The 27,068-nt window shown below is 50.9% G+C and overlaps 1 protein-coding gene across 1 annotated transcript in view; it reads left to right on the plus strand.

Annotated features, from left to right (window-relative positions):
• Positions 1-27,068, plus strand: part of PAX2 (paired box 2) — a 74,803-nt gene that overhangs the window by 20,543 nt on the left and 27,192 nt on the right. The window contains 2 exon segments of the mRNA XM_033425798.2: positions 7,662-7,747; positions 9,267-9,386. Coding sequence (XP_033281689.1) covers positions 7,662-7,747; positions 9,267-9,386 — 206 coding nt within the window.

Here is a 27,068-nt window from a genome sequence, read left to right on the forward strand (position 1 = left end):
AAACAGAGTGCATGTGAATCACTTCCGGGCTGCCGGGGGGAAGGCTGGGTGGCTCCTGCTTCCTTTCGGTTCCTGTGAGGAGGAGGTGGTAAATTACTGTTCTTTAGTCCTTGGGATGTACAGAGGGGAGATTTCAGTTCCTTAGAGTTCTCAGGAGTAGGGAGAGGTAGGAACCATTTTGGGAAGAAGGAAAATTTTCCTGAATAATCTATGAGATCTCACTTGAGGTTCTGCCATGAAAAGTCTCCAGCTGTTTTTGTAGCTCTGATGTGCCTCAGGGCAGAGCCAGGGACACGTGCCTGACTAGGCAGCTCTCAGAGGCCTGAGTTAAAGCAATTACCTGCATTCTTGTGTAAAATATCCTTTGCTGAGGCAAATATCATTTTGTCCTCTTGAATGATCCAGCCTATAATACCCAGGCAGCCGGAAGTCACTGGCAGAGGCCCCTCCCACCATCATCTTGTTTAATGGGCAGTGGGGCCAGCTAGTCTGAAACATTCTCCACCTTGGAGTTCCTTTGATTTACTCAATCAAGAAAAACTTCCCTGGACTTCCCCGGTGGCGCAGTGGTTAAGAATCCGCCTGCCAATGCAGGGGACACGGGTTTGAGCCCTGGCCGGGGAAGATCCCACATGCCTCGGAGCAGCTAAGCCTGTGCACCGCTAGAACCCGTGCCAACGCAATGCGAAGCCCAAGCACTGCAATGAAGAGTAGCCCCCTGCTCGCCTCAACTAGAGAAAGCCCTTGTGCAGCAATGAAGACCCAATGCAGCCAAAAGTAAATAAATTAAAAAAAAACTTTCCCCATACCAGAGATTAAGTATTTTCTGCAAAGACTCTAGAAGTAGGCAATTTAAACTGATTCATACATGTATACAACACATGTATGTTAATACTTGACTTCTTGCCCCAAAGACTCTTTGAGCAAACCAGTGATATGACTGGGCCTGAGGCCAGCCTGCTAGGAAGTAATTCCAAAGTGGAGAAGGCAGTCTGTTCTAGGCAGCTGGACAGGATTTCATGGGGACATGCTTGGAGATCCCATGTGGATATCACGCTGTCTGCAGCTGGTTCCAGCAGGTGGTATACTCCCATTTTATAGAAGGGAATGCTGAAGCTCAGGGAGCCCCTTATCCTTTGTTTCTCAGAACACAATAGAGCAAGAGAATAGAACCATAGAATACTGGAGTTTGGATTCTGGGCTTTTGGGTATCTCTCTCCTGGAGGCAGTGTGGTTTCCTGGTTAAGGGTATGGGCCCTAGGATTAGTCTGCCTGAATGCAAACCCCAGATTGTCCGTTTCTTAAATGAGTGACTTTAGGCAATTTATTATATGTTTTATCTTCAAAATGTGTCGTTGGGAGGATTAAATGAACTATTTGTTTGAAGCGCTTAGGACATTGCCTAGCTCATAGTAAGTACTCAGTAGACAATAGTTTTTTATTACTGCAGCCTCCGCTAAGGAAGCACTGCTTCTAGAAATCCTGACCAGCCTAGGCCTGGAAATGCTGCCACCTGACTCCCTCCAAGGTGAGCTGTCTGAGGTCACCTCAATGCTCATAGGACCTCTTCTTGTCTCCACCTCAGGGGGAGTTTTTGCACATCATTTATTATCATATAATATAGTGCAATATAATATCATACATAACATAACATAATATGATGGGTAGGTTAACCTGGAAACCCTGAGGCAGACAGTGGATGGATGGATAGATGAATAGATACATTTGTACTAAGTATACATACATTATATCATTCTATTGATTTGTAAAAAGTTCCCGGTCTGCCTGGCTGTAATGAGATTTTTGAACTTTGCGTGGCGATCAATGAGAGGAATATTATTGGCCTGGAGAATTGATATACCTGCTCTCAGTGGCTTGTTCTGCTCCCAGGCTGCCCCGGCCCCCCAGGTGTACGATTCCAGCAGACACTTAACCTTTTTTACAGTGTCATCAGGCTAAAAGGAATCTAATAGTGACACAGGACTTGTGCTCAGCACTCTGCCACTATTGCTTTCCTGTCACAAATAATTTATAGCCTTCTATTTCCATCCCCGAGCCTGCACCCCAGCCCTGCCTCCCACTTTCCCCCAGCTCCCAGGAATCAATAAGCTCACACAGCCACAGTGGGACTTCAGGGTGCAAAGAGACAGACAGACAGACAAAGGGAAGGGAGACAGAGAGAGGGGCAGAGACAGACAGGAAGGGGAGAGAATGAAACACAGAGGAAGGATGAGAGGACGGGGGGAGAGACGGGGGGGAAAACCAGAAGAGGAGTGAAGACCTTCCCCAGTGCTTTCTTAGAATTGAGAGTGCCTCAGTTTCTTCCTGAGTTTAACAAATTGTTAATAGGAGACTCATTACATGCTTTCATGCTAACTCACAGAGCTGATGAGACTGTTTTGATCTCCAGCATGGTGGGGAGTGGAGACCTCCGGGGAATTTAACCAAAGAGGGAGTGACTTCACCTGCCTTGTCATCCTTTACCCTAAAGCTCTGCCACAGGCCCCTGGCATCTCTTAGGTCCTGAGGGAGCTGCTGCTCACACTGCCTATGGATCCCTCCCAGTGCCCCAGGCAGAGGTCCCCAGTCCGTCTTCCCGAGAGTCTCTGATGCATCTCTTTTGGGGTCAGGTTATGACACCTGCTGCTGCTGTTTCCTGTCTTCTCAGTGCTCTTCCCAGGGTCCCTGAAGCAGCTGCATTGACCAGGCTGGGGCATATTGGCCTGAGAGGCCTCCTTGTCTGCACCTGGCCCAGCCCCTCCAAAGAATGCAGCCAGTCCTGGGGATCACCCATAGGAATAATAATACGAGTAGTTATTATTATAGCTGGCATTTATTGAGCCAAGCATCATACTGATCATTTTACATGAATTATCCTATTTAATCCTCACAACAGTCCTACAAAAAAAAAAAAAATTGGTCATGAAGAACCTAGGGGCAAGATGGGAATAAAGACGCAGACCTACTAGAGAATGGACTCGAGGATAGGGGGAGGGGGAAGGGTAAACTGGGACAAAATGAGAGAGTGGCATGGACATACATACACTACCAAACGTAAAATAGATAGCTAGTGGGAAGCAGCCGCATAGCACAGGGAGATCAGCTCTGTGCTTTGTGACCACCTAGAGGGGTGGGATGGGGGGAGTGGGAGTGAGGGAGCCGCAAGAGGGAAAAGATATGGGGATATATGTATATGTATAACTGATTCACTTTGTTATAAAGCAGAAACTAACACACCATTGTAAAGCAATTACTCCAATAAAGATGTTAAAAAAAAAAGTATCAGAGCTGGGACTCAGACTCAGGCAGACTGAGCCCAGAGCCCATCCCCTTCTTGCCTTTGCTCTTCTCATACTCCTGTGAGTGTGAGGTTCTAAGCGCCTGCAAGGCAAAGCCTAGGAGGTTCTCTGGAAAGGTGGAGGTGGGGGAGAAAGAGCGTCCCTGTCAAGGAAAGCACGCTGGAAGGAGAAGTGGGGAGCGGGCACCCTCGCAGGGCAGCCTTTCTGTGGAAATGGGAAATGGCACCTCCAACCCCCGGTAAATGGGCCCAGGGCTCCTGACTGTAGCCCTGCAAGGATGCATGTGTGGGAACTTGACTCTCCAGGCCAAACCTGTGGGGGGCCGTGGTGGCCACAGATGTGTCTGGCTGTCTTTTGCGGCCAAGAATGAAAAAGAATTAGAGAAAGAGGAGGAGGAACAGGAGGCAATAGGACCAGGCAGTCACACAAAGCAACCTCTTTATCCTTTTAACCCTTAGTGATATTCCTATTAGTCAGTGGGTTTGTGTATGGGACGCAGAGGGGCAATGGGTGACCATAACGTTTCCACAATCCCGGTTCTTAAACTCCCTGAGATCACCGTTGGGGACTGGTAAGTGTCCACCTCCTGGGGGGCATGGACGGACACCAAGAGCATTAGTAACTCACAGCAGGCACCCTGCCCAGCTCGTCTCCCATGCACCACCAAGCCGCTGTCAGGGAGTAGTGATTTTCCATCACTTGCTGCCTCAGCTAAAACTGCACCAGCGCCCCAGGGGTCAGAGGCTGTGGGTAACAAAGACAGCAGCTCCACAAGGCCGTCCAGTTGTCTGTCTCACCCAGCCTCAGTCTTGGGGTTCCCTCAGTCCAGAGCCCAGAGTCCACCAGCTCTCAAGTCAGATCCACCCACAGGCCCACTGAGATCCCAGAAGCCTTTTGCTGCAATGAATTAGGAGCAGCTGCTCTGAGCTGCTCAGCCTCCTTCTAGACTTTTCGTGTAGACCAGTCTACACTGCCCTTAGCGACTGTCAGGTCTTTCCCATTGTGATCATGCTCCAGACCCAGAAGCTTTGGGCCACCTCACCACGTGCCATCTCTTGCTGCCTCGTCCCCGTGGCCGCCGTTCCGTTCTCCCCTTGTTCTGCCTTGTCTGGCAAGCATCCACTTTCTCTCAGGCAACTCCAGCCTCTCCCTCTTCACCAGTTCTTTTTCCTTAGCCTACAGACTTATCCAGGTCCTTCCTCCCCTAAACAGCCTTCCCTCTACTTAGCTGCCACTTCCATCCTCAGCTTCCACACTTTTCTCTCCTTTTCTACACACTTCTGAAGCAATAGTCTACGTTCACTGCCTCCCTCTCCTGCTGTCCACTCCCTAACCTCTTTTTATCTGGCTCCTGCCTCAGTTGCTTTGTTGAGGCCGCTCTCCCAAGGTCACTAGTGGTCACCAAAATTCCCAGATCTGTGCCTCTTCTTATTCCCAATTCCCTTCAATCTTTATGTCACCACGGATGCTGTGGATTACGTTCTCCTTCTGGAAATGTTCTCCTCTGTTCACTTAGCTAAAACTGCCTGATCCTGGTTCTGCCATTTCCTGTGTGACCAACTCTGACCCTTGTGTAAGGTCAGGTTCTTTTCCTCAGCCTCTGATAGTGGGTGTTCTCCAGGGTCTGCTCTTTAGTCCTCTCATCCCAACCAACACTTCCTTCCTTGATAATCTCCTAAATCCATATCTACTCTGCCGGCTGGTGCACGGCCATCCACCTGGACACTCACCTACCTCCTCAAATGCTCACGTCAAGGACCAACCAGTCACCTCCCTGCATCCCTCTTCCTGACAGTGGGACAAACCACCAGACTTCCAGTTACACAGAACTGGGGTTTTAGAGCCATGGTTGACTCCATTTAGTTGCCAAATCCACCTTACAAATTCTTCCTTCTCTTTTTTTTTTTTTTCTTTTGGCCACGACGCGAGGCTTGTTGGACGTTAGTTCCCTGAGCAGGGATCGATCGAACCTGGGCCCTTGGCAGTGAAAGCATGGAGTCCTACCCACTGGACTGTTAGGGAATTCCCTTTTTTTTTTTCTTCCTTCTCTTTTCTGAGGCTAGCTACCTATGGCCTTGTGCCTGTCTATTGCTTTACCTGCATCGGTTTGCACATGTCTCCTTTAGTTTAAAAATCACTCATGGCTTGAGATTCTGTAAACCTGGTTCCTATATACTGGGGGAAGTCTGACAAAGTAACAAAAAGCACACATTTTAAATACTGAATTCCAACTCTGCCCTAGCTGGCAATGTGATCTTGAGTAAGCTCTTTTTTTTTTTTTTTTTTAGTTGTGGCCAGTGGGGGCTACTTCTTGTTGTGGTGCCCGGGCCTCTCATTGCGGTGGCTTCTTTTGTTGTGGAGCACAGGCTCTAGGTGCGCAGGCTTCAGTAGTTGTGGCACGCAGGCTCAGTAGTTGTGGCACATGGGCCTAGTTGCTCCACGGCATGTGGGATCTTCCCGGACCAGGGCTTAGAACCCGTGTCCCCTGCATTGGCAGGCAGACTCTCAACCACTGCGCCACCAGGGAAGCCCTTGAGTAAGCTCTTTAACCTCTGTCAGCTTTGGTTTTCAGTCTGCAAAACAAGGATAATAGTAATGCTTTGGAGGTTGTTGAGAATTAACAGTAGTATGTATATATATATATATATATATATATATATAAAACTGTGAGAATTAACAGTAGTATATATATACAGTAATATAAATTGCATATAACGTTGGCATATAATAGATGCTTGATAAGTGGAAAATCGCTAGTATCATGATTACTTCCAAGTTTTCAGCCTTATTTCCTCTTACTCCCTTACATCCCTCCACCGTTCCTGGCCTAGGCATTAGCCCCTAACCCAGCGTGACCACTCGGCTCCTGTGCTTTGCTTCTACCCTCCTCCAGCATCTGCTTCTAATGCCCTCTTCTCCACTTCTTTGTTCATCTTAGAATCATACTGGGTTTTTTTTACTGGGGAAAGAGACCTTAGAGATTCTGTAGTCTAACCTCTTTACTTTATAGCTGAAGAAACTGAGGCCCAGAAAAGGAGAACGATGAGACCAAGGCTATGTGGCCACTTAGTGGAAGACTCGGGGCCTCGGCCATGAAGCCCAGTGACTTTTCCACTATCCTCTTGCCTCTGGCTCCTATACGTGTGTGTGTATATATATTCAGCCTTACTCTGCTTTGAGGATCTACATCAAGTTCCACCTCCTCAGTGACTTCTTTCCCATTTCCCCCACCTGCAAGGGGGGTGACTTCTCCCCCACATCCTCCTGGCCCTTACTGCCTGGCCCCCTCTGGGTTACTTAGCTTTCTCGGGGTGTGTCCCCTCCCTGCCCGACTTCATTCCCGGCCCTGGGAGGCAGGGGCCTTGTCTCGGTTGCCTGCAGGTGAGTGTTCCAGTCCACGCACGGCTTGGGTCTCACCTGGCTGGTTGTCTCACACGCCTCTCTGCAGGGAGAGCAGCGCCTCCAGAAAAGTGGCTTCCAAGGGCACCTGACTGACCAGTGGGTGGAGGAGGGTGTTCCTTGGTCCTGGCCCTGGGCTTGGTCTTTCGTGTCGCTGAGCCCTGCGTCCTTGGATCACTACCAATCCCCAGCCCTGGGGCGTTTGGTCTGGATTCCCCCCACTCCACCCCAGCGGAGTGCGTAGGGAAGGTACTAGGCTTTTCACCTAGTCTGGTAAAGAAGGTGTGATCCAAGTAAGGCCTCTGAGAAGGAGGCCAGCGGGCCAGCGAGCGCGGCAGGGACAGGGCTTTGACAGGTTTGAGAGCCCTAAGCGGGCTCAAGGAGCTGCTCAGGGCCTGGCAGAGGGACCAGTACTGTGTTGGAATCCTGGAGATGAAAGGATTACCTGCGACCCAGCCCTTTCACTGGCTACTTCTCTTTAGCTCAGGAAATGGGGAAATCTCACCCCTTCCCTCGGCTCTGGAGGACTGTGATACAGTCCCAATAGGAAAGCCAGCTCCAAAATGATCTCCAGACTCCTCTCGGGAGGAGATGTGTGTGGTTGAGGAGGGAAGGATGGACAGCAAGTCACCAGGGCAGCCCCCACTCCCAGAAACGGGAAGGATGCTGTGCTCCACTCACTCTGCTGCCCGATCCTCGCTACCAAACATCAAGGTGCAATTCACGAATCACACAGCAGGACAGAATGCAGACTGTCTCTGCCCAGGGCTGTACTAGGCTGGATCACAGAGCCAACAGGAGGGCAAGCTCCTGCCTTGCAGCAGTCAGAGAGGGCAGGGGTGCAGGGAGCAGATGGGTGAGGAGGGAGCTGAGCTCAGGGGAGCGCCTCTGCAGGACTGGGCTGCAGGTGACCAGGGCAGGAGAGGGCATGTGATGTGTGATGCTGTTGTCATGCTGTTGCAGGATCATCCGGACCAAAGTTCAGCAGCCTTTCCACCCAACGCCGGATGGAGCCGGGACCGGAGTGACTGCCCCTGGCCACACCATCGGTAAGAGGGCTCAGGGAAGGGGGGGAAGCTGATCCCCCTGAGAGCTGGGAAAAGCGGCTCTGCCCGTGGGAAATGCCCACCTGTCTGAGGTCCAAGGGCCGTGCTCTCCCTGGGCTCCTAGAGGCTCGGGATCTTCCTGGGAGACTAGCTCACGAGGACTGCTCTCTGTCTCCTGTGAGCATCTCCTCAGAGCTGCCTTGCCTTTATCCGTCTGTGTGTCTGTCTCTCTCCCTCTATTCCCTCTAACTTTCCTTCTCTTTCCCGTCCTCCTTCTCCATCTTTTGTTCCCTGTCCCTCTGTCATATCTACTTGCTTACTCCATTTTTTGTTTTTTTTATTTTTAAGATTCTCCTCCTCTCTTCTCCCCTCCTCTGCCTTCTTCTCTCCTCTTCCTTCCTCTCCTCTCTGTCCATATGGCCCTGGACCTGTTCCTCTGTCTCTCTCCCTCCCTCCTCACGGCTTCTCTCCTCTTTACCAGTGTCTCTTGATCTGTTTGTCTCTCTCATCCGCTCAGTAACTGTCTGCCCCTCTCGAACCTCCTCCTTTATTGACCCTCGCTCACAGCCTCACAGAGACATGACCCAGGTCCACCAGAACACCTGCTAACAGCCCCCATCCCCCACACACACTATCTTCCCTTTGGCCCAAGGGCGCTTGGTGCTGCTGAAGCCATAGATAAGGTCTGGGGCTTTAGGGGCTGGGATGTGGTTAAACTTCTCCTGCTGCCCCTCTTGGCAGCTGTCCCCGCTCTCTTGACCAGCAGGAAGTAGAAAGCGCTGGTCCCAGCCCCCCTGGAGTTGGCAGGAGTGCTGTTTACTAGGCCTGTGTTACAGCATGTGCTGGGAGGGAGGGTTGGGCCAGGCTGTACCTGAGCTGATCACCGCAGAGTGAATGTGTTCACTACTCTGTGCCCTGAAGGAGAAATTAGGAACTTCTCAAGTGATTTCAAGACCAGGAGCAACTGGGGGAGAGGAGCTCCACACTCCCGGGGAATATCAGGACTATTCTTGTGTCTCTGAGAGACTCAGATAGACCTTAGAAAGCCACACTCTAAATCAGGACTGGGAAAGACTCCGCCCAGGAGACTAGAAACAATGGCCTGGGGTTTGTTTAGAAGGATTTGTCCGGTGGGGATCAGATAGGATGAGCTGTGCAAGGAGGCATCCTAGGAGCTGTGCTCTCTGCACGACCGCTGAGTCGCTTTCTAGGTTGAGTCAGCTTTTGCTGTTTGCTGAACCCATATACTCAGGGAGTGGGTTCAATCTATAGTGAGTGAAATCTCTAGGTCTGCAGAGAAGGCCTGGGGTTGACTGGTCCCCACTCAATCCAGGGTGGACAGCAGTGAATAGCCTAAATTGTATGTAGCAATGCGTTCCCCCTTAAACCTCAGAGGAAGGAGGGGACTGTGGGCTCCCCATCCCTCCTCATTTCCTCTGCTTCTCTCTGCCCCCAGCCTTGGGGCTTTGGCCTGCGATCACAACTGCTATCCTGATGGCATTTCCTCCTTACTCTCGTCCAGTTCCCAGTACGGCCTCCCCTCCTGTTTCCAGCACCTCCAATGATCCGGTGGGATCCTACTCCATCAATGGGATCCTGGGGATCCCTCGCTCCAATGGCGAGAAGAGGAAACGTGATGAAGGTAGGGAGGAGGGAAGAGGCTTGGCTTCCCCTGTGCATGCTTTTGTCCTTGGACTCGGAGCTCCGGTTTCGGCCTAGCCTCGCAGCTGCTCTGCTGTGAGATCAGTTTTAGTAGCAAAGCCTGGGTCCCCCCACTACCCTGCTGGCTCCTGGAGAGAGGGAGGCAGGCTGCTGGTGGGGCCATCAGTTTCACCATCTGCTCAGCAGCCCCGACTGCCTCACCTTCCGCTGGGATTCATCCCGAACATCCCGGTGAGATGCCAGGAGGGAAGGCGTGAGCCATGGACTATGGGAAGGTTTTGGAGGTTGGGGGACAGCTGGTCTCTGACCTGGGGATGAAAAGCCAACCTGACTTGTCCTCCTCTGATCTCAACCCATCAGGAGATGGGGGAGTGTTGTCATGCGCAGCTGACCCTTGTGTCCTTTCTCTGTAACACGTGGACCCTGTGCCCATTCAGACCACTTGGGGAGCTGGGCATGGGCCCTCTCTGCTCTTCTCTATAGGAGGAGACACCCCCCAGGCTCCTCTCTGGCCCTTCCCCTCATTCCCTGTAATTCCTCGGGTGCAGCTAGCTGTTAGGCAGGGAGTTAAAGGGTGAGGAGATGAAGAGGAGGAGCAGGGAAAGGAATTCAGAGGAGAGAGTGGTGGAGATGAACTTGGAAGAAGGTGTTCTTCAAATATTATGACATTAAGGTCCCTTGGTGACCATCTGGTTCTCTTTTATTTGCGGTACGCGGGCCTCTCACTGTTGTGGCCACTCCCATCGCGGAGCACAGGGTCCGGACGCGCAGGCTCAGTGGCCATGGCTCACGGGCCCAGCCGCTCCGCGGCATGTGGGATCTTCCGGGACCGGGGCACGAACCCGCGTCCCCTGCATCGGCAGGCGGACTCTCAACCACTGCGCCACCAGGGAAGCCCCATCTGGTTCTCTTTTGATGCATGAGGCCAGGGCGCAGGGCTGGAGGCCCAGACAAAGGGAGATACCAGTGTCTGGAGCCTGCTTTCTGCCCTGATCTTATGGTCCCTGCTGGGGAGACAGTAACTTCCTGGTCTAGGAAGGGCATATGATTTTAAGGGTCTCCCATGACATAGACAGAACCCTCTAAATATGAACATAGGGGGGTGACCAAATATCCCATTAGTCCAGACAGTCCCAATTTATGCCTTTGTCTCTGCGTCTTGGCCAGTCAGCGTCTCCTTTTTCTCTCAAAAATGTCCTGTTTGGACAGTAAATCATGTGGTCATCCCAAGCGCAGACAAGCCCTTGATTGGGGCAGCTCTAGAGGGTAAGGAACAGAGAAAAGAGACAAAGCTGAGATTCCCTAGACCCAGGCTGAGGGAAAAGAGAGTGTGAGAGCCCCGGCCTCCAGCAGAAAGGACAGCATGTAGGAGAGGCCTGGGCCTGGCAAGACAGGGATGACCTGGGGCTGGCCTCCTTCCAGAAGCCCTAATGGCCTCGTTTCACAGGAAAACAGCTTGTCTGGCTCTATTTCTCCTTCTTCCAAAACATCCAAACCCATTTGGCTGCCACGGCCTTTGCCACTCACTAAATTTCATTGTGGTTGTTTTGGCGGCAGCCACTGACGGGCAGCGGGGGTGGCTGCATGAAAGGGCCTAAGTCTCAGTTCTCTCTGGGGGTTTCCCACACTCAGGCCTTCCCCAAGCTCCCTGGCACTCTGAGTGATCTGGAAGATTCTGCCTCAGAACCTGAGGATTTCTCCTTTAACCACCAGCACCTGTGAGATGACCAGGACCCCCTTTGTCCTCTCCCCTATTGGTCTGCGGTTGGGGCCAAGCGTGTCCTCTGCTTCCTGGGCTCCTATGGGCCGTGAAAGGAGCTGGGGTTAGAGAGTCGCTGGCCTGAGGCTGCGGCCACTGCAGGTCGGGCCCGGCTGGCCCAGAACAGAGTGCTCTCCTCTCTGAGCAATTGATCACATTCATTGTTTCAAGTCAATTCAATTCAGTCACCCTTTCCTGGGCATCAGTCGCAAGAAAGGCTTGGTGCTGTAGGATCCCAGAGCAGAACAAGATATGATTCTTGTCCTTAAGGAGCTTACAGTCTAGTGGGGCATGTAAAACACGTGAGTCCAGAGAGCAGAAAGGCCCATCAGAGATCTAGATATCTGTGTTGTGATGGAGGTCTGGGCTGCAGGCCATGGGAACTCAAAGTGGGGAGGCAGTGAACCTCCAGGAAAGGCTGCTCTTCGAGGAGGGGCCTGAGGGATGGACAAGGGGCACGGTTCAAAGACAACGGTAGTTGAAATTCTATTGGACAGACTGAGCCTTGTGCCCAGAAGACACTGTGCTGAAAACACAGGGGTGCTTTGGCTGGGATGAAAGGGCCTGAGGGGAAGTCGTGGCAGTAAGGCTGAGCGGAGGGGTTAGGGTCACAGGAGAGCAGGCCAAGACGGGGCCCTATAAGGAGTTTGGACTTTTTCCTGCAGACATGAGAAGCCACTGCAAGTGTCTGGGCAGGAAAGGACAAGAGCAGGGCTGGGCTGGGGAAGACCCTCCTCCAGGAGGGTGGTGGTGATGGCAGTGGGGAGGCATCTCAGGAAGCAATTGAATTCTGGGTGAGGGATAATGGCAGCCTCTAAGTTTACTCTTGCTGCTTAAATACTTACCACAGGCCTAGCCAGTTGGCAAGAAGGATCAGAGACCCTGCTTCTTTTTGGGGGAAGAGGGTTCTTTTGCCTTGACACACCCCTTCTGACCAACCCCAGGCCAGATGGAGCTGTCCTTCCCCTGGTGGAGGCCAGAGCCTATTAGGGAGGCCAGTATTCCCTGACCACCCCCCTACCCCAAACGCACACCACCACACACACACTTGATCCATCGGACCCAGGTAGAAAGGGAGGGGAAAGGAGAGGCTAGAGCAAAGGCAGACCTTTCACAGCCCATTCCCCCCTTCCCCCATTCTGGGTGCCTCCAAGCAGCCAGGCCCAGTTTGCATTAGGGAGCAGCTCAGATGATTAAGAATAGGGGAGATAATTATGTGTCAAGATGATGTAGCCCAACTCTGCAGTCAGGCCAAGGTAGCACAGCAGCTGGCAGGCCGGTCGCAGGAGGCAGCCTCGGGCATGGGCTGCACAGACACCCAGGTGTATCCTTCAGCCACTGGGCCAGCACCACAGGCAAAAGAGAGAGCTGACTCAGACGATGAGGGACGCTGGGATGGGAATGGGGATACATGTCAAGGGACTAGACCTCGAGGGAGTGGAGGGGCAGGTCTGTTTCCAGGTGGACCCTGTACCCCTGCCAGGCTGGCTCGATTTTGGCCCCACCCACTGGGGCATCTCCCTAGAAGTGTCATAGCCCAGGGGTGAGCTGTGAGCCTCTCTGTCCTCAAGGAAGCCACTCCCACTCCTGCCTGTGGGTACGGTTCGGCCTATTCTTCAGCACTAACAATGTAACGGTGGTGGGCATTAGCGAGGACAGTCACTGCAGCGTGCGCTGGCATTATTGGAGACAATCTCAGCAGTAGTTATTGGTGTTCGCAGTGATAATACCCAGAGCGTTACTGGCATTGGTACTCAGAACATGGACAGCGTTATTAGTATCTGCAGCAATCAGATCTGTGGGGACATTAGTGAAGGGCCAATCAGCTGTGACTCTGGGGAAAAAGGAAACTGACAGTGCCTGTGAGCCTGCTTGAGACGCCTCTCATGCTTTGGCCTTTGGAAGCATGGAAGAATCCCCAGACTTGCCTTTAAGAAATATGCGAGTCAAGAAGCTTTGACCTCCCCTCCCCACAAGAGTCCAGGAGGTCCCAGAATGAGACAGGTAGACAGACCAGGGATAGATGAGGAAGTTATGTCACAAAGCACCCGGCAGACAGGCTGTCCATCCGTCTGAGAAGGTAGATCCCCGTTCAGTACCCTGCTAAAATCTTTCCCTCTTCTTGGCTACAATTATGGGTGGGTATATTAGGGTCCTTTGAAGGAACACTGCTTCCCCGAATGTTGCATGCCCTGGCGTATGTGGCTGCAGGTTAGGGACTCTTGTATTCTTTTTAGGCTGAAAGACCTAAGTCCTTTAGCTTCACCCAGTTGCTTTTGGCTGTGGCCTAAAGCATTGCCGTCCATCAGTGTTGTTGAAGGCCAGAGCAGTTACATAACTTGTCCAAAAATCTGAATGAAGTCATATGTGTGAGTCTTTTGATCTGTGTGAGGGGAGGTGTGTTGGTATCATCCTTTGATGTGTGGGATTGCAGGGGGCCGTGATTCTGCCTTCCATTAATTAGGGGCACAATGAATTGTGCAGTCGAGTGGTGCCAGGCCGGTGCAGTTGTACGTTTGCAGGTAGGGCAGGCTGCATGGCTGCAAACAGCCGAGACCTGTCACTGCCTTTAATAGCTCCCTTCTGCTTTGGATGAAGCTGTAACTTCAAGAAGTGGTTTATTTCCTTAGTTAGTTTCTCCCCAAAAGTCCCCCAGTGTGTTGCTCAGATTTGACTTGGAGCAAGTGAGGGGATTAGGCTGTGGGAAGGAGCAGCACCTGCTCTGTCTAGGAGCCTGGGCTTCAGGCAAGAGAAGGCTGCAAAGACCCCCACGCAGAAGAAGGATTCGGGTGGAGGCCAACAGGCAGTCCCGGGAGCGCAGCAGGGATGGGCAGTGTGGCTCCGTGGGGAAGGGGTCTGGAGGGAGGGAGGTGCAGCCGGCTTTGAGTCCTAGTGCCTTGGGCAAGTCACTTAACCTTCATCAGCTCAGTCTTCTCCTCTGTGAAATGGAGACGGAGACGGTACTTACTTCACAGGGATGTGGGGAGCACTACACGCGATCATGGAGATGGAGTTGAGCCGACTCCGTCTCGGAAGATGGCTTGCTGTGTGTCTGGGGAGAAAGGCGTAATTGGCAGGTTTATGTTTCAAGGGGAAATGAAGTTGTGTCAGAAAGAAACTTTTTTAGGTACAGCCTCTCTCATCGTGGTGCAGCTCCTCTTACGTAGGGCAGCCTAGGGAAGCTGATGCTGGGATAAACCGACCTAGATGGGACCAGGGCAGTGGGGGAAAGATATGAGCCTCCCCTGTGTGACTGGGAGGACCTCCGTCCATCTCTGCTTGCTCATCTGCTCTGCGGTTATCCACTTGGGCCGCATGTCATCTCTTATTAGCCTCCACAGGCATTTTAGATGTGGGTAAATAAATACGGGACCCCTTCTTCTCTAACATGGAGGCATCCCTCCCTCTATCCATTGCTGTGTATTTCTGTTCCCACATACAAATTTATTTATTTACCTTGGGAAATGTATGTTTGTTTTGTGGCCACATGTGCTTTTCTACATGGGTTATGCAAATGTCGGTATTGTGTGTTCTCTACCTTTCTGAGATCGTTGGGTGAAAGGGGATGCAGAACTGCATTGGGCAGGCATGCAGTTTTCTGGGTAGTGTATGCACGCGAAGAGATGTTCAAATGTGAGCAGGTGCATGTCCATGTCCCTGTCAGCAGCTCCAGGGAGCTGGGAGAGCTCTAAGCCAGGCCTGGGTGTGCTAAGGCTGCATGGTCTTGAGGCATAGGTTCGCGTATGGAATTTTGCCCAAAGGGCCCTGTAGGCATCACCCTGCATTCTGTTGGCAAAAGGATGGGCTGTCCTGATCCTGCCTCCATGGGTGGACTGGCTCCCAAGGCAAGGGAGACTGAGACTGGGAACCCTTACAGAGGAACCTGGTCTCCCAACCTCAGGGTTTCTCCCCCCTCCCCGGTCTTCAACCTGCCTGTCTTTCGCGATCTCTCAGTGTCTGTCTCTTATTTGCTCTAGTCGAGGTATACACTGATCCTGCCCACATTAGAGGAGGTGGAGGTTTGCATCTGGTCTGGACTTTAAGAGGTATGGGGGCCAGAGGGAACATGGTGCGGGGACCAGGGGAAAGAGCCGGGGGTGGCCATTAGAGAGTCTTCAGAGAGTGGGTTCCTAAGGGCCAGAGAGCAGAATAGGAGGAGGTGGCCCAGGATTCCACTGGGAAACCAAGAGGCTAACAGAATCTCAGGGCCTGGCTCACTTCCGCCTTGGGCTACTGCTGGCTTTGGGGGCTGAGGCCCTGTGGCCTGGAGGGTCAGGCCCTCAGTGGATGGGAGACACTTTTTCCAGCCCTTGGAAAAACAAAGAGCAGATCGGGTAGTAAAACAAAAGCAAAGGAGACCTGGAAACACCTGACAGCCCTAATTCATCACGGCCCAAGTTTTTTCCTGTGTTCCCATTATATTTGTTTGTAAAAGTGGAAATCAATTTTGAAGGTAATTTTCTGGAAAGAATGGAAGGGAGGTGGGAGGGCCGGATAAGGCAGAGATGGTAAAAGGAAAAATTTAGGCCAGGCACAGCCCAGGGGCAGCTCCTGGCAAGGTGAAAGAAAATTGCATATTCAATCTCCGTCCATGAATCTCCCTCGCTGCTGCCCGCCTCCTGCTTGAAAACAATGAAGGCTTTTTCCCAACGCTGGGCAGGGCCTCGGTATCAGCCTCACTTTAACTTCAGGGTCATTAATTCCCTGATTATTGAAGGAGAAGAGAGGGTTGCAGCATCAATTCCAAAGGCACCCCCCCATGTGATCAGGCCCTGGTTGGGGTGGGGTAGGGGGCAGCCAGGGTGAGGTGAGGTGTTGCTTCAGAAGAGCAGAGGGGTGGGAGGGAGGAAGTGGGGAGCCAACTGGACTGGGGGGAAGGAAGCCAGGAGGAGGGGAGAAGAAGGCAGTCATTACTGCATACCTCTGTTGTGTTGTTATTGCAAATTAAAAGTAGCATGTTCCACTCCGCAGCTATCTTTGGGGAGGGAGGGGCACCGAGGGAGGTGGGGGATCTTATCATTGCTTCTTCAGCAGACCAGCCGTGGTGTCACCGTGTGAGGTGACATTTGAATTTACAATTCCGCTGAGAAAAGCCATTAATTCACAAATTAACATTTCTCCCTCTCCCTCTCTCTTTAACACTCTCTCCCTCTCTCACATGGATGTGCAAGCAATTGAAAAGACAAAGGAAATAGCCTTAAGGAAGAGACTTTACTGCTAGTCTGTCTGTGCTGAGATTGCTCCCCCTGCTTCCAGATAGATAAACCAATTACCTGAGCAGCTCTGCTCCTGGCCGCCCGAGATCACCTCCCTTTGTAGGCTGCCTCCATGGCTGGATTACACTCGGTGTATCTCATTAGTGTAAACCAGGCATGCCCTGGTCACCGGGCTCTCTTCCCTGCTCTCTTTCTGGAGGGGCAGCAGGAGGAGTGCTGGTGTCAGAAAAGGCAGGCAAGGAGGACCCTGGGAAAGAGGAGAGGCCGCCGCTGGCCAGCTGCCAGGCGCTGGGACTCTGGTGCTCAAGGCCCGGACCTTCGGTCCTGGAGGAGGCTGCTGGGGGGATCTGCAGGTGAGCGCTCCTTCGCAGGTTTGCATGGGTGGACATTTAGAGGCAGAGGCAGGAGCCAGAGCCTGACTCTCTGGGGCCCACAGCGCCTGTTCTCTGTGGCCTTTTGGTCCAGGGGCTGGGGGCTGGCAGAAGCAGAGAGGGATCTGAGCGCTCCCTGCATGGGAAATGCTTAGGGAAGTTTCGCTGAGTCCACATCATCTTAGTGGGACAGGATGCAGCCTGAAGGAGCTGGGAGGGGTGCAGAGGAGGGCCCAGAGGCAAGGTGAGGTTGCACTATGTTGGGTAAACAAAAGGAGGTTGCACTGATTCCTTAACCTAAACCCAGCACTTGGGAGCAGTTATGTCTGTTTGCCACTCAGTCCCTACACACACACTCCCAGCCATCCAACTCCTTTCTTAGAGAAGACCCATCCAGGAGCGTGGACCCGGGGTGCTGTGCTCTCAGACCTCTGGAGTGCGCTTGCATCGTGGGCAGGATGTCGCAGAGCCATTTTTGCTTTTACTCTCCTCCAGGCCCCGGCCAGGCACTGCATGAGGACAGTATATTGGCAGAGGGAAGCCAAGTGGAGTTTGAGTTTCTGTAAGGAAAGTACCTCTGCGGGTTATTGCTAGAATTATATTATTTCACAAACATTACATACTACCAAGCACAGGTCACAGACTCTGAACCTAAGGAGGCAGGTTCTATGAAAGTTCAGAAACAAAATCTGCATGGAGGTAGTCATCTGTCTAGACAAGCACCCAACTTTAACTGTATTAACAAAGCTCAACCTATGTTCATTTTCCAACAAATATTCAAACCCTGGCTACTGTCCACTCCAGCCCAAGAGCAAACTAAGTTTTAAAGGTCAGTATTTGCTAAGACACACAAACCCCCAAAACCCACTGCTGAACACACATTCATTGTTATGAGTATATCTTCCTAGTAACGTGGGAAGTTAGACCGTTCATACCTGAGTGGGGAATTTTTCTATCTTAGTTGGATCACATATTTTAGCCTAACTCTCAGGGTAATGTTGGCTACGAGCCTGTTGAACACCAACCATGTCATTATACAGAGTTAGGTTTAAAGGTTTTATTGAGACCTTTGCCTTGCGCCCTGTGCACACTTGGACTTACTTTTTTCTGTAGAGAGATAGCAGGGTTTAGCCATGGCTGTGTGTAGCTGACATAGGTGTGTGAATTTGTACCTAAATCCCTGCGTTTATATCAGAGACTGTAGCCACGTCATTAACCCCCTTAGTTTCCCAGCCAGTTCATGCTGTTGTGGGTAAAGAGTTATATTTGGTTGTCTGAGGAAGGATGTTGAGATTTAGCACAAAAGAGTATATTTTTTTCGTAAAGTGCCAAAAAGTCAGAATGGATGGGTTGACCCCGCTCCCCAGGAGAGGAGGTACAGACTTGCAGTGGAGGGGCTGTGTGTGACCCTCCACCACTGGAAATTGGGGTGGGAATAGCAATAACTTTCTCAGCAGAGGCCTCGGGTCCTCCCCACTCCCGCATCTGTGCGCTCCTGTGCACGTGTATGCACACCCACCGTGTCAGAACACATCTTCAACCCCTTGTCTTCCACTTGGCAACTACCTTCCAGCCCTGCAGGTAGGTGTCGTCCTCCTTCCCCCACAGGCAAGGGCTACAAGAGAGAAATCCAGGCAGGGGCCTGGAGGACCCCTCAGAAAAAGGGTCGGGGAGAAGGTAAGCTGGGGAGACCCAGGAGTGCCGCCTGCCAGAGGAATGGGTCCCAGCAGCCTCCCGACCATTGCTGGCTGCACAAGAGGGGCCCCAGAGCCCAGGGAGGGCCCCTCCCTTGCTTGCCTTCCTCAGGGCCCCGGTGGCCGGCAGGGGGGACCCTCCCCATTCTCCCCCGTGGGGGTGGAAGGGCCAGGAGGGTTGGGGGAGGGCTGGGAGACGGATCACGAGCCTCAGAGCCGAGTAGTTGCAGCACAGCCAGTAATTCAAACCATCCTGACCCTTCGGTGAACTCAAACCTGCTGACCTTGACAGCACCAGACAAGGGAGGCCTCACAGACCTCAACCTGCATGGAGGCCTCGCCTTCTCTCCCTCCCTTCCTTGGAGCCCGTATCCCAGCCTCCAGGTGGCTCCTCATTTGGCCATCCGAGCGAAATGTCAGCATCCCTCCCTCCCTGAGGTGCCCGCCGGCCTGCCTCAAAGCACCCTTTGTGCTCATCTCCTCTGGAGGCAAGCGTGTGGACATCTCACGGGGGTCTTTCCAGGGCTGGGCTGAGGCTTCCTCCTTCAGACAAAGCTTTTACACCTTGCCCACCCATCCTCCTGCCCAGGCTTCATCTTTTTCAAGAGCTATAGTGTGTGTGTGTGTTTTTGTGTGTGTGTGTGTGTGTGTGGTGTCCGGGTGCACACAAGGGCAGGGATAAAATGTGATCGAGACAGAGCAGACAAGGGGAGGGAAGAAAAGCAGGAGGAAGGCAGCCCCAGGAACCTGCATTAAAGTAAATGCAGTTTATGAAGTTTATGCTCTCCTCCTGGGGAGAGCTGGAGTCCATCCAACAGCCTCTTGGAGCCTGCCAGACAGCTCCCGAAACAGAAAGTGCAGGCAGGAGTGCAAGCAAGCCGGTGGCAGAGGGAGAGATGCACGGACACACACACACACACACACGCACACACACACACACACAGAATCTGTCTCTCTGTCTCTCTCTCTCTGTCACTGGCTCACACAGATCTCCCTAGGCCCCAACAGACTGCAAAGCCCGGGATGGAGGGATGCAGAAGAGTGTTTGGTAGAAGGGACCCTGGGAGCTTCCCTTCCCTCTTACCTCCCCACCCGCATCTCCATCTCCTTTGCAGTGTGGACCACTGGGGCAACCAGCTTGTGGAAGCTGCTCTGGGAAAAGGGCAGTGCAGGTGGTCTTGAGGTCTAGGAAGGAAAAGGGACCAGAATGTGGTCTCCCAAGAACCTGCCTTTTTTCTGATGCTGGGGATCCATTTTTGTCTGGCACCTTGGTCTAGACCAATCAGGTACCCCACAGCTACTGAAGACAGTCCTTCAGAAGAAATTTAAGGAGTCTCTTAAGGAAAAGCAATCAGAGACAGTATTTTTTCTGGGAATTCAGAGGAACTAAATAGTTGACCAGGTTAGGATATGGGAGCTCTCAGACGGACTTATAAGCAAGGCGGAGTAACTGCCTTTCTAGACTCTTCCGCATGTGCACCAGCACTTGGGTTCATGTGTGTGTTCACTAATAATATGTAAGTGGGCCAGAATCCTTGACTTCAGACAAAAGGAGAGTGTGAAGAAAGATGACTGGAAAGGGAAATACATAGCAAAGCCTTCTCTCTGCCCAGGGCAAGGTGGCAACATCCATCTCCTGCCCCATGAAATGCCTGAGCTGGGGACGGGCAGTGGGGAGAAGCCTACCTCCCACCTTTTCCTGAGAACTCCGTGTCCCTATTCAGGTTCTTCCAGGAGCTGGGACAGAGCAGGAAAACAGAGGTAGAGTCATCTGAAGGCAGAGAGTCAAGCAGGAGAGGGTACAAGGGAAGGGGAAGGATGGCTGGAAATTGATTGTGGAGGATGCTCTGGGAAGCCAGGAGACACAAGGCATGGAGGGAGGCAGAAACTGCCCAGGGATGGCTTTTGCCCTTTCTCTCCTCTTTTTTCTCTTCCTCCCTCCTTTCTTCCCTCACTCCCCCTCCTCATCCCTCCCCTCTTCCCTCCACACATCTTTATTGGTTCCAGTAATAGCGTTGATTTGCATGTCAGGCAAAGCTTTGCTACACACACAAAAAGAAAACCCCAGCCGTGGCGGTGTGGCAGTGTCAGCTCTCGCTGTTGTTCGACAGTGTAAAATTAAATTAATAAAGCCCCCAACACAGGAAAACATAACAGGAAATTAATGGCCTTTACTGTCGCTCTGATGCAGTCATTTGCAACCCTGCTTTCCGCACCAAAGACTTCATAAATGCAAGCAGTTTCTCTAAACAAGCATACTTAGAGCGGCCTGGTATGTAATTTTTCGCCTTGCTTGTGTCCTTTGAGCTAACAAAGGCCCCTTGCCTTCTGGCTCCAGAGAGGTTTCTAACTCGTTCTGGCCCCAGCTGGAGCCCGGCCCCAGGCAGAAGGCCGCAGCCCCTCCTGAGAGCCCAGACAGGAGTGAAGGAGGACTCAGGTCCCCCTCAGACAGACCCTCAGCCAGCCCTCCTTCCCCGCCAGCGGCCAGTGCGCCCAGAGCCCCAGCCTCTGCCTGCAGGCCAGCAGGAAGGCTCAGCGTATGCTCTCAGCCAGGAAGGTTGATCACCCTGGGGAATCCACCCAAACCCACCCAATGCTCACCCCTCCCCTTCCTCTGTGCAGCGGTCCTCTCTCCCCACTACCTGTTTGTTCCCCTTCCGCCATCTGTCCCTGCTCGCCGTCCTTCTACTTCTTCACGTAGGGGTCACAGCCACCACGCTGGCAGCATGTTGGCAGTAGGCGCCCATGACCCACTTTTCTACAGGTAACTGGGGGCTAACTTATTCAAAACGGGTATAGTGACAGTGTGGATGTAATTCTCTGGGGTTCTAGGTCTCCCTCATATATCCCTCTTCTCCCCTGGTTGGTTAGAAAATATGAGGGCCCTAAATGATCATTCAGGCCATCTCTCTGTCCTTGGGCTGATTTCCCATAAACCATTTCAGAGAGCTGAGGGTCTGTGGTTTTGCTTCAGTGTGTAAACAGGTGGGATATTGAGAAAACTTACACTGATCTCTCTGGGGATCTTTGTGGGCCCAAGTTCCCACTGTGTTAGGATGTGTAAGAGGAGCAAATAACCAGGTTGTGGATCTCATGGAACTTACAGTCTATGAAGAGGTAAGGCTATCCCAAACCAGACAATAAGCTGTTAACTGAACGCTGAACCATGTGGCTGAGTGTTCAGTAGGAATCCAGGGAAGTGGCTAGAAGAGCAGGCAGGAGATGGGACTTGAAGCTGGAATTGGCTGAGATTTGGAGAGGCTGTCTCCAGGGCTATCTCGCCTATGGAGGGAGGCCAGTGGCTGGGCTAAGGCTGGTGACAAGAGAGTCAGATTCTTAAAGGTCATCTGGTTTTATCTGCCACTCACATGGAACTCTCCCCTCTAGCAGTTCTGTTTGACAGGTCACAGCCCCTGCCTGGACATAGGACATAGATGGACAGTTGTCATTGTTAGCAGCACTGCCTTTATACTGAGTCAGCGTGGTGTTGAGGGAAGAGGATGGGACTTGGAATCCCGATGTCTGGATTGGGCTCCATCTCCTCTCCTTGCTTGCCTTGGGACCTTTGGCTGATTACATAATCTCTCCGAATCTGTTTCCTCATCTTTAAAATAAGATAACAACATTTGCCACATAGAGGGGTGGTAAAGATCTCCACGCAACAGCCCCTCTTTTCTCCCTCCCTCCCTCCCTTCCATTCATTCCACCTGATTTACTGAGCACCTAACACCGGGCTGAGCCCTGAGTGGATTTCAGTTTCTCACATGGTGTGGTCCCTATGCTTGTGGAAGGCCCTTCACCATCCTGGTTACCCATCTCTGAATTCATTCTTGACAGTTAAAGTCCTTCTTAAATGAACACTAAACTCTAGAGACAGTCTAGCCAAAGCCGAGTACAGTAGAACGCTTGCCATTCTCCACCTGGAGATTCTGCATCCGTAATGTAGCTTAAGATTACATTCGATTTTTTAGCAGCCGTGTCAGACTCAAACTCATATTGAGTTCGTGGTCAACTAAAACCTTGAGATCTTTTTCACATCAATTGCTATCAAGCCAGGTCTACCCCATTCTACACTTGTGTAATTGATTTTTTTTAAACCTAAACATAGGGCATTCCATTTATCCCTGTTGAATTTCATCTTGTTGGTTTGGGCTCTTAATTCCACCCAGTTAAGATCATAAGGATGTCTTCTATGTCATCATCCAAGTAGTTTTTTTTTTCTTGTTTGTCCGACATCTCCTACTCATTTTTTAAATTTATTTTTATTTATTTTACTTTATTTTTTATTTTTAATATTTGGCTGCATCGGGTCTTAGTTGCAGCACGCAGGATCTTCTTAGTTGCACGGGGGATCTTTCATTTTCAAGCGCGGGATCTCCGTTGCGGTGTGTGGGCTTCTCTCTAGTTGTGGCACACAGACTCCAGAGCACGTGGGCTCTGTAGTTGAGGCACACAGGCTCAGTAGTTGGGACCCGCGGGCCTAGTTGCCCTGCGGCATGAGGGATCTTAGTTCCCCGACTAGGGATCGAACCCATGTCCCCTGCATTGGAAGGTGGATTCTTTACCACCAGACCACCAGGGAAGTCCCCCAAGTAGTTTTTTTAAAGAGTTATTTTCCTTTAAAATAAAGGAAAGCCACATGGCCCACCAGTGGAGACGTCCCTCCTGGGTGCTTTAGGGACCATTGAGCCCAACAGCCATCAGCCATTTCACTGTCCTTCATCTTGTCCATAAAGTTAGGAAGACTCTCTGTGAAATTCTCTGTTACCATTCACTATACCCACAGTGTTTCCTTAATCAATCAATTTTAAAAATCCAATATAAGTTGATGAGAAAATTGAATGTCTGCTATGGATAAAGCATAGCAGGACTGATCTACAAAGGTAAATAGGAAGGACACAGTCCCTGACCTCAGGAAGCTTCTAATCTAGTAGGGAGATAGATGTGCACACCATTACACAAGCAGAATGTGATAGATCTATGATCAAGGTATAAAGTGCTACGATAAATGTAAAGAAGCGGGGGGCAGTTGCTTCCCATCAGGGCGATTGAGGAAGTCTTTGTAGGGATGGCATTTGATCTGAGCACTGATAACTAGTTAATGTGCTACCACGTATGCTTGGGGAGTGCATGCAGACTCCACAGTATTACCATTTTCTTTTCTAATGCCCACACATTAACGGCATGATAATTTCTTCTAAAAGATTTCCAGACCCTAATATTAAATGTACTAGACTGTTGTTTGCATAAGCTTACCTTTCTCCCCTTTTCACGATGGCATTGGTTTTGTCACTGTGTTGCCCTTTTATTGTGACCACTCAAGGATTATCAACAAAAACTTTAGGATGCTATCTACCTCCCCCCAGCCACCACCCTGCCTCACCTGAGTTCTGATATATGAATTATCTGGGCCTGGGAGAGGTAACTCAATTGAAATGGTTAAGAGGTACCTGCCTGGCCTCCTCCTGACCTGGGCAACTCCTCCTGGTCCCATTTTGAAGATCCTTTTCTTTGATGGAGAAGACCACGTCAAGCCAGGGGTTGAGAAGTTCCGCCTTCTCTCTCAGCATTGCATCCTCTCCTGAGCACTGAGCTTAAGCTAGCCTTCCTTTTTGTTCTTTCTCCAGACGTAGCTACCAAGCCCCTTTTTTGTTGTTTCAGCTTGTTCTGAGCTTTTGTCTTCCTGACAGGCTCCTGCTACTCTCATATCCATCCCTGGTTATGGTCCCCTCCTTCCATCTGTTGTGTGTGTCCTTTATAAGAGGGAAAAAAATAACTTTTGTCTGATAATAAGTGTAATGTATACTCATTGTAAAAATATTTGGAGGATACAGTAAATTAAAAAAGAATCACCCATAATCTCATCACCAAGAGAATTTTGGTGATGAGATTTAGAATTTTGGCATATTCTCTAGTCTTTTTTCCCTGTGTATACATAGTTAAGTATATACATAATTTTATCAGAATTGGATTATACTGTATATACAGCTTGTGTCTCGCTTTCTTCACTTAACATTATATAGGACCATTTTCACATATCATTAAATATTCTTTGAAAACATGATTTTTAATGGCTGCATAATCTTCCACTGTTCCATGTACATGTTCTTTTAAAATCTAGGCTCATCATATTTTAAAGCTTATTCATGTGCAACAACAATGATTTCCCTTCAAGACCCTCTCTTTCCACCCTTCCCCCACTCCCACTCCCACTCCCTTTACTTTGTCAGGTTGATTATTTGAGCTTGTAGCAGCAGAATTTCATTTTTAGAGCATCCTGTCCTCATGGAATTATATTCCCTTCTAGAATCTCTTGCCATGGGATCACACAACCATTCTTTCCCTCAACACATAGCAGTTTGCTTTTCTCAAGTCAGATTCTGTGCAATGCCCCCTCCTTTTGCTACTGTCACCTCTAGACATGGGTGCTTTCTCCCCAGATCCCCAACAGTTCCCTTTTATCAGTTTTTTCTTTCTTGGTCAGAATTAAGCAGCCTGGGGTAGCGGAAAAGGGCACGAGTCTGAGAAACCTCTGTATCCTAACGATGACTTGCTGTGTGACATGGGGAAATTACTCAACCTTTCTGAGCCTCTTTTTTCTTTTTAAATCTCTAAGAGGGAACGGATTAAATTATCTCCATGACACTTTCTAGCTATAAAATGTGATAACACTGAATCCAGAGTGGCAATGTCCTACACTGCTTCTTTTTCCTTCTAAAAGGTAAACTGCAAGGCAAGTAAAGAATGGATCAATCTTTGCTTTGGGAATTCTATGCAACAAATCAGCCAACATTTTTTGCCACCTACTATGTGTCAGGCCCTGGGCCAAGTTTACATACATGAAAAAGATGGGTCCCTGCCTTTAAGATAGTCACAGTTTAGTGAAGAAAACAAACATTAAAAAGTAACGACGTAGGAATTCCCTGGCGGTCCAGTGGTTAGGACCCTGTGCTCTCACAAGCCGCGCCATGTGACCAAAAAAATAATGATAGTAATAACTACGATACATATTGATTCTAAACTTGGCTTTGCCACTTACTGGCTGGAATAAGTACTTCGGGGCGAGTTGCATAGCCTGTGTAGCCCTTGGTTTCTCCAGATTATGAGCTGAACTGCCCGAGGCATATTGTCTGGATTTGCTTCTGACTGCTCCATCACGTGTTAGCTCTGTAACCTCAGCAAAGTTCCTGAACCTCTTCACTTCCATTTCTTCGCCTACAAAATAAATGGGGATAATAATAGGAGCTTCCTGCTTAAGTTCTGGTGAAAATTAAACAAGTCAATATATGTAAAATTCTTAGATGAGTGCCCTGTATATAGTAAGCGCTTAACGTGAGCTGCTGTTACTGTAAGGATTGAATCAGTGGATTACGTTAGGCATAGTGTCTGGTACCATTATAGGAGCTGGATCGATTTTAGTTATTATTATTATTTCTACAACAGCGGTTTGGATAGATGTCTACTGGAACACAGAGAAAAGAGAAGTGAACACTGCTGATGTGGGAGCTAGCAACCCTCTGGTGTTCATGTGAGGAAACTCAGTCCAGAAAAGCTCGAGGGACTTGGCCAAGGTCACATAGCATGTGAGGGACAAAACTAGGATTTCAACCCAGGAGATGATACTCCTAGTTCAGTGTCACATTAGGGCCACTAGTGTAGTTAGTGTCCCCAGAGGCACATGGGTGTAGATGGGCCCAGTAAGACTGAGGTCAGGCAGGCAGGTAGCCATGCCCCTGCCTTCCACCCTACCGTGAACTCATGGAGTGTTTAGAAGGAGGGCTTGGTCAGGGTTAGCAGGTTCTCCGGGGCTGGAAGGCTGGGCAGAAGCTGGTCTTGCTCAGAGCCAAAGCTTCGGGCCAGGTTTCCAAGGACTTCTTCATGCCCTCCTCTTGAGCGTGGCTTGGGGTGACTGGCCAGGGCAGTCCCACAGATCGTCTGGTATAAGGACAGGAGACCATGGGGAATGTCATCCCACCTCCTTGGACAGACAGTGTTTGCATCAGCTTCTTCCCAGCTCATGGCTCCCCCATTTCCTCCTCCCTCCTCCTTCTGTCTCCTGCCCTTCTCTCCTCACCCCTCATGCTCCTTCCTTTTCCTTTCTCCTTCCCGCTCCCCTCTGCCCCCTCCCCTCCCCGTTTTGTTAATCCTCGCTCTTCTCCCAGTCCGGAAAGCAGCCCCATTCCTCAGCATCCCCGACCTCTCTCCCCGTTCTCAATCAGATAGGAGGCCAGGGTGGCAGCCCAGACCTCGCGGTCCTGCGCCACCGTGGGGGTGGGGCCGGAGCGGCACAGGCAGGCTGCCCTGAATGACAAGCGGGGATATTGATCGCATTCTGAACTCAGCCCAGCCGATAGAAGGTAATTAATGACTCCATTTGCCTCAGCACTGAGGAGAACAATTGAGTTTGAAACTGCAACAACTGGCAGCTGGGGAGACTGGGGGCGGCCTGGGAGTGAACCCCTCAGAGGAGGAAGGTGGCGTTAGAGGAGCTAAGACAGGGAGAGGGGGCAGAGGCCACTGGTCAGACTGGGATGCAACAAAGAGCTCCCACCCGGATCAGCGCCCCGACCCCTCCTCCTCCCCGAAGCCCCCTAGAGGCTGAGGTCCATCACCTACTGTCCC

The sequence above is a fragment of the Orcinus orca genome, chromosome 14 (assembly GCF_937001465.1).
Source record: "Orcinus orca chromosome 14, mOrcOrc1.1, whole genome shotgun sequence".
NCBI classification, from domain to species: Eukaryota; Metazoa; Chordata; class Mammalia; order Artiodactyla; family Delphinidae; genus Orcinus; species Orcinus orca.